The 7,846-nt window shown below is 42.1% G+C and overlaps 1 protein-coding gene and 1 long non-coding RNA gene across 7 annotated transcripts in view; one reads left to right on the forward strand and one right to left on the reverse strand.

Annotated features, from left to right (window-relative positions):
- Positions 1–293: 293 nt before the first annotated feature.
- On the reverse strand, positions 294–7,077 carry LOC133511071 (transmembrane and death domain protein 1-like). 5 transcript variants are annotated; one of them, XM_061839666.1, is made up of 6 exons: positions 6,502–6,701; positions 5,564–5,644; positions 5,232–5,378; positions 3,267–3,386; positions 1,827–1,961; positions 294–883 (listed from the first exon to the last, which is right to left on the reverse strand). In XM_061839666.1, exons 1-6 carry the CDS (start codon positions 6,602–6,604, stop codon positions 639–641), a joined length of 831 nt encoding a protein of 276 aa, XP_061695650.1. In that variant the 5' UTR covers positions 6,605–6,701; the 3' UTR covers positions 294–638. The 5 variants fall into 5 exon arrangements, with proteins under 5 accessions (XP_061695650.1, XP_061695666.1, XP_061695656.1 ...); XM_061839682.1 differs by lacking the exon at positions 6,502–6,701 and adding an exon at positions 6,709–7,077 and having other exon boundaries at positions 296–883; positions 5,564–5,641; XM_061839672.1 differs by lacking the exon at positions 6,502–6,701 and adding an exon at positions 6,709–7,077 and having other exon boundaries at positions 531–883.
- The window catches only part of LOC133511095 (uncharacterized), a 23,560-nt gene continuing 22,381 nt past the window's right edge, over positions 6,668–7,846 (forward strand). For both annotated transcript variants that reach the window (XR_009797793.1, XR_009797791.1), the window contains exon 1: positions 6,668–6,804. This is a non-coding gene — a long non-coding RNA (uncharacterized LOC133511095). The remainder of the gene's footprint in view (positions 6,805–7,846) is intronic.

The following is a 7,846-nucleotide window of genomic DNA, read 5'->3' on the forward strand; positions in this document are numbered from 1 at the left end:
AATTTATTTGTGTGATACAGCCGCAAATAAGTATTTGAACACCTGTCTATCAGCTAGAATTCTGACCCTCAAAGACCTGTTAGTCCGCCTTTAAAAATCCACCTCCACTCCATGCACCTGTGTGAGGTCCTTAGTTGCATAAAGACACCTGTCCACCCTATACAATCAATAAGATTCGAACTTGTAATATAGCCAAGACCAAAGAGCTGTCCAAAGACACCAGAGACAAAATTGTACAACCCCATAAATCACTTATAATCCAGTTTCCACAGCTCATGCGTCAAGTTCTTTCCTCTTCCTAACAATTCAAAGGACCGTGTGACAATCGACAGGCTTGGCACAAAGCAAGCGGCACAGCTACATAATTAGTTGCTCTTCCATGCCAGACGGTCACAAGTCGGCATCCTCCTCAATGTAACACCGGAACAACCTTTGGCGCCAGGGCATGGCTCCAGTGCATCTGTCAGCCCCGAGTCACCAACCTCCAAGCGAGCCAAAACGCTTTGCAGTCTTGCAACAGTTTACAAAAAAACCCACTGCTGAACCCAATTATTCCTGTTGGAGCGCCTTTAATTGTTCTGTCATGTGTTTTTGAACATACCACCTACATTTGTGTCCAGCGACAAAAATATCCTTGACTAATTTTCAATCATCACCTCATAACCGGGGTACCAAGTCACCCTGGGTTGACGTCTCTGCTGGCTCCGACGTGAGATGCGCAAGACGGCGTAGAGCGTGGAGACGGCCGCGAGCAAGGTTCCCCCGAAGCCGAGCAGGATCCCATACAGGATGGGGAGCGCCACGTCCAAAGGGCCCTTGGAGTACGCAGGGACTGAGGGGCGCTCCACAATAAGATCGAGGTCGCGCCACGTCAGGTCAGACGCTAACACACACACACACACACACACACACACGCACACACACACACACACACACACAAACAATATCAATGGCAAAGCACGTCGGCATTGAGACGTTTGGAGGAGCATTTTTAGATAAACGAGTTTGAATTGTTTTTGCGGGGAATTTAAAGAATAGATAGGTGATGATTAAATTCTTTCATTCCTGGAAAGTAAGTCATCTGTAGTGAAGAGTGAAGTAATGAGTTGTTTTTACACACATCCACCAAATCTAATCCGGCATCTCACCGAAACACTATAAAATTCGGAGTTAAGTGCAACATTCTTCCATTTGTCATTTAAGAAAGGAGGATTACTAACAAAGTCCCTGCATGAGTAAGATCTTGAGCATGATGGAGAGTAGTTTACAGTGCAACCCCTAAAGTTCAAACAATTCAATAATTGACCAACATTTTTTGCACATGTAATATGCCTCCTGTGTTACATAACACAACACAGTTGAAATGACTGTCATGACACAAAACGGACGAGGTTTGTCATGATCGTGTGCTTCTTTTGCTGACTGCGTTTTTCCAGCCCCCCCCCCAAGTCTGGTGGATGGACGCAGCCATCTGCGCACCCCTGCACTGCATCACCATTAGTTATTTATTTGTTCAAATTTGGACTGGGTCTGCTTTCGTTTGGAATTCTGTACATGTGACTGTTACATTTTGTGTGGATTCCCAATTTGGAATCATTACTTTATTTTTTACATTTGTGTAACTTCTGGGAATGTTATGACATTACAGAAAATATTGCCTGTACAGTTCATTTGAACAAAAGAGAGGCCAACCAGCATTCCGACGTGGATTGCGTTCAAGCTCAGAGGTTGCACTCTTTTTATGCGGATTATTGTTAAGCAACACCCGACAGGATCATCTACAGGCGACGTTGCGTTCCAATTACCCTTATTGCACGATCGCTCACCTCTTTTCCGTCTTTTCTTTTCACTGGTTTCCCCTTCTGCCTCTTGGGTGTTCACGGACTTGAAAAACTCATGATATGCCTCGGCGTAGCGTTTCAGGTTTAAAATTGTATCCTGGTTGATGTTCTTTCCCAGCTCTGTGGAAGAAAAAGGGGGATTGAAATGCCGACCAAAAGTGCACCCTAAAAGTAATGAATGTAATTTGGAGTATTAATTTTAAGTGTTATTTTTCTTTCCAGAATAATAGCAGATTCTAGCAGGTGTCTAGCCGGTGTACAAAAATGTCAATATGAGAGGCTCTCTTTAGGCCAGAAATCGATGATGTTTCATAATTGGTGCGTTCTGCCTTCACACGGGGCTTTCCATCAAAGATGCCACCATCTCCCTCGTGTCTCTCGTCATCCTTGCCTTGTCATCACCTCGCTTTTGCTGATGAAAGGAGCAGATGGTTTCCTCGGTGGCTTGTGTCAACTCCACTGAGTCCTCCGTCAGATCATTAACACCATCGTCTCGGCCACGTTGGACAACAACACATGCCAGAAACTGGCGGCGTGCAAAAATATGCCGCTTTTGAAGCTCCAATTAAAACCGATCACAGCGTAATGAAGCAATTATATGCCACTGTTTCACGTCTTCAAGGAGGCGTTCTTGACCGGAATCAAGAAGCGCTTGTAAAAATACAACCGCCGAGCAGCCAGATGAGGCTTTGTTGCGATTTGCTTTTGCAGAGGGACATTCTGTGATTCCCCCCCGTGAGGGTTGTTATCAATTGTACATTGTACAAACAAAGGCAGGCCTTTTTATTTGAAGCTTATTACATCAGTAGGCCCTCATAAAAGTATTCCAAGGCAAAATTATCAAAACGTTACAGAGGCAAACCGCTCGTGAAAAACAGAATGTGCAGGCCTGAAGGCAATAATTTTACAACTTGGGTCCTCTATCTTTCCTTAAGCAGCCAATCATCTGCTGTGAAGTGATGTTTTCTAGTCCATTTGAGGGGTGAAGATTAAATTCAAAACCAACTGTCATGGTGGTAAAACAATGCCAATAAACTCCCATTTGACTCCACACGTGATTCTCTTCCCCCAAGCCAGCAAGAGTCTCATTTTCTAACTTCCTGGAAGACAAGATTCAGACTGGTCAGGGCCAAAAGGTGAGGAGGAAGGTATAAGATGAGGCACACAAAGGCCAGGTAACAAATGCAACCAAGGTCTCAGCAAAACGCCAACTGGATTTCCCACGATAATGCCATGTCTCCAAATATAGAAGTTGAACAGATTACCTCATGACAAACTGAGGCTCCTACACCATGAAGTGATGGGAAACTAGCAGAATTCTGATCATATTCAGGTGAACCACCGGTGAGCCAGTTATCCTCACGAGGGTCGCGGGAATAAATCATTATTTCAGATATATTTACATTGGACTTTGTAAAATCTTACCAACGGCGATGTCTGTTCTGTCGATGTGGTGCAAGGCCCGAGTGAGTCGGTCGAAGTAGATCTCCCCACCGTATTTCTGCAGCTGGTCTCTCAGATCCTTCCGACACTTAGCCTCACTTTCTGGTAGAACACAAAACATCTGGGGCTTATTCACAGAGTACACTGGACGAACTGCAATACAGTGGAACCTCTAAAGTCAAATACACTTGAAGTTGGACAGTTTAAAATTTCAGAGAAATACACCTCTAGTAGCGGTGCAGACCTTAATATCGCCGCCTTCAAAAAACCCCCTCCCTGCCTGAACCACTGTCATGCAACATGTCACACAAGATCTCAGCAATGGACCTTTCCGACTGGCAATCTTAAGCTCCGCCCCCTTCGCCATGTCCCACAAGCTTCCAAAATGGCGATTGAACAGAACATGTTTCTATTTTATGTATCACTAAACTGACTCTGCGGCATAAAACATGACACACTTCATTCAGCAGGTCAGTGATGCGCTAACAAAGTGAAAGTTGTTCTCCTGCACTGTATAAAGCACTGATAATAATGAAATCAAACTCAGAGAAGATAATTCTCCCTCACTTACCTTTGAACATACAGCCTTGTGTTTGTTGATATTGTCTACATTTAGTTGTACATGCGGTCTTCCGCGAGCCTTAATCCATTGTAGACGCTTCGTCAACTGTGTTTTAGGCTTTGGAAAATGAATCAACCGGCGCCCTTGTAACCTAGCAGGATATCTTTCATCAGAATTGCACGTTCCCCAAGCACATCTGAGGACCATTTTGTTCGTATCATTAACTTTTCAAAGCGCATGCGACCGATAACCAGCATTGATGGTGGGACATGACGACAAGAGGGGCGTGTCAAGCCATGGGTTCAGACAATGCGGCTGTCTGATTGGCTTTTATTCTCCGAGTGATTGACAGGTCGGAAAGGTTCAGTCTCACCAGCCCCATTTTTTTTCCCCTGGCTGTTTTATTGCAGCACGTACAGTATTCCAAAAGGTCAAAAACCATCATACAGTACATACAATACAGTACACAACACATCAGTGTGCTAGCAACAACAGCCCCCGTTCTGCAACCTTGTGTGTTTTGCTTTTTCTTTAGCAACCCTTATTCCAAAACAATGAGTATCCTTGACAAAGAGGGAGTGGGGGAGAATGAACAGAGCAATTGCTTGAAGTAAGCCACATGAAGCAATAAGACTTCACAGTCCGATGTTGCTCTCCAGGATAAAGTTGATTGTCATATAGTTAATGTGTACCTGCGGCTTACTTCTTACACAATATTAGATGGAGTGAGGCGCATCAGTTCAGTTGAGGGTGTACCTCGCCTTTTGCCCAGAGATAGCTGGGATGGGCTTCAGCACACCCGCGACCCTCATGAGGATTAAGCGGTAGGGATGTTTCAAAAGTATTTATTGTCAAGATGGCTTCTGTCATACTAGTGCGGGTCCAATTACCCGAGACAAACTCTTTCTGTTTTTGACATACAAGAGGATTCGGAATCTAACTTATTTTAAGCCTTGCACTGCAGTTAGCAGCTTTAACTGTTTTTTTTTTTTTTAATGTTAAATTATAGTCAATGAAAATTTAATGATTTGCAATACTTTGACCTTGGAACAGAAGTACATTATATCGACCGGAAACCATCCACACATACATTCACACTTATATTCTCAATAAACCTAACATATCATTTTGGAATGTGGAGGGAAGTCGCAGTACACAAAATACCCACACAAGTGCAGGCAAAACAGAAACGCCACACAGGACTGCCTGAGCTGATATTCAAACTCGACCACTAGACTGTGGTGCCATCCTCTGGGAAACATGGAAACATTGTTTCCAAATTGGAACTAATTGAAAATCTGTCTTCAAATTCTGAGGTATTTTCTCCATTAGTCCACGTAGTTAATGTTCAAATGAGGTGAGGTATATGACACATGAGTGCTGACCTTCGAGTGAAGAGGTGGCTCTTCTGACAATACGCTCCAAGTTTTTTTCTTCTGGCTGAGAGAGGGCATCGAGGAGGTCCTCGCACTCAGATGGCGTCAGCAGCTCCACCAATCGCTCCAGTTGATGGGCGCCGAGCTCTTCGGCCACTAAACAGCCGTGATGCGCACTTATTTGACAATCATAGATCCAGTTTATCACCATCTCAAGTGTGCTTGTTGGCATGATGCTTTAACAACAGTTCTCAGAGCAATTATCAACTTTGCACAGTGCACATTTTCCCATTTTCAAACACTTGTTAGCATGTGAGCGGCCCAGGTTCTTATACGCTCACCTGTGTCCTCATCCTCCTCAAGTGCTGAGCCTAGAGCAAAAAGAACTAAGAGGAAACCCAATCTGCAGACATGCATGGCTGCTGAAAGAACAATCAGACGTAATAGTTATTTGTTAAAAAGTATCAGCGATTTATGCATAAAATAGAATGGCACCAAAAACCTTCAACCAATTCAAGAATTCTAATGTGGATGGCTGCAAAATCAAACTCTTCTCTGTAAAGGGCTGAAGGCTGTTAAGATTCTTCCATTACTCATCGAGAAAGTGAACGAGTCAAAATTCATTTAAAATCAATATTGTTATTGGCCCTAATTTTCTTTACAGTATGCTATATTAGCATATTTTTCAACAGTTACATTTCATTCTGGATCTTTGCAATATTTTGCTCAGTGATTAAGAGAATGAATGGATATGAAAATCTTCATAGCTGTTTGTTTTTGTTCTTTTACTCTTTTTCAAGATCATCCGTGGAGACTGAATGAACACTACATTTCTATGAAAAGAATGGTAGCAATTTTTGATTTAGTACTGTGACCCCAAGGGTAGCAAGGCCATAGTTCAGAGGTCATCACTGATGAATCCATCCATTATCTGAGCCACTTATCCTTAGAAGGGTCGCAGCAGTGCTGGAGCATATCCCAGCGATCTTTAGAGAGGAGGACGCCCTGAACTGATTGCGAGCCAATTACAGTTCCCGGAGAAAACTCAAACATGGAAACTCCGCACAGGCTGGGCGGGATTTGAACACCGTTCCTCAGAACTGTGAGCCAGATGCTCCAACCAGCACGTCACCGTGCTTCCATAATTAAATCTAATACTGTTTTAAATGGAAAAATTTAATCTACGAATACTAGTTTGGATAAGAGAATATCAATACGATGATTATCAATATTGTATCACTTAATTTAATTTCATTTAAATTTAGGGCGTTGCTTTTACCCGTCAATCCCAACCCAACCATTACTTTGAATTTTAACTTAGTATTTGTTGTCCTCGTCTCTGCAACTTTAAACTCATTTGCTGCCAATTGTTGGTTGTTCATATCACGGTACTTTTCGAAATCTTACGCTACAATTAGCACGAAGCTACAATCGAACACGGCTATAAGCATTCCCAAGACTTTTTACGCAGACCGAAACGTCTTACCGCTGTAACCGCGGATAGTCGCCATGTCCCTTGGAGCTCCGTTTGTGACGAAGAGTTGTTGTGAATTGTACGAAGATCGTTTACAACGTCGAACTGGTAAGCATTGCCTTTACGCCGCATCACCACCGAGTCGTCATTAAGGGGGTGATCTGTTGGGTTATCTTTGTGTCGAAGTTTTGTGTTTGAGGCGCTCGTAATACCGTTACAGGTGGTCAGCATAAGTCAGTAGCAATCCTTACTAATGACAGTCATCAGAGTATTATATCGGGCATAATATGTTGTTTAACGAAATTAATATGATCCTGGTAAAACAAAATATGTCTCGGCACGAGAAACACTCCATTACCTACTGTAATTTAAAATGGTGGATTGGAGTATTTTTCAAGTTTGTTACGTCAAATACAAGCCACCCCAAAACATTAGCTCTCCGAATGCGTTAAAATACATTCTTTAGTGTAGTAGACTTCAGAATTCATAAAAAAAACAAGGCAGAGGTTTTATTCCTCCTAATAGGTAGATTTATTGAGTGCCACTGTATTATGCACGCTTTCAACATTACCACTGTGCTTAAGCTGCACAGATGCAATGTTGTGGGGGTTAAAATGTCTAAAATTGTTACTTTTTTACGAACACTATAATTTAGGTGTGGTTTATTTGCATTTAATAAAGATTTGTAATAGATTTTAATAAAAACATTTTAACTACCAGTGCAATTAACTTTCATATACCGAATATGAAAGTAACAGGATATATGTATATGAAATTAACTGTATGGGTAGTTAATATTTTAATTAAAATGTATTGGAAACCTACGCACTCAAATACATTAAAAACGTTTTTAAGATGCAAGTAAACCACCGTAAAACGTACTGTACATAAAAAGTTAAAATTTGAAAGTTTACGTCCCATTAACAATATGCACGATTTGAACATTAACAATGCACTTCAATATTGGAAGAAAAAAAATATGAAGCAAGCGGCTTCGCCCACCATAGGCGTGAATGGTGCACTAGTATTGGTGCAATGACTTCAGCTCATCATGTTTTTGCAAAAACTGCAATATGCCTTGTTTTAAGACATTAAAGAATTTGCCCACAAACCCCACACTGGCCTGGGATCTCTTCCTTTCTCTCTTGCT

Source organism: Syngnathoides biaculeatus, chromosome 2, assembly GCF_019802595.1.
Source record: "Syngnathoides biaculeatus isolate LvHL_M chromosome 2, ASM1980259v1, whole genome shotgun sequence".
NCBI lineage: Eukaryota > Metazoa > Chordata > Actinopteri > Syngnathiformes > Syngnathidae > Syngnathoides > Syngnathoides biaculeatus.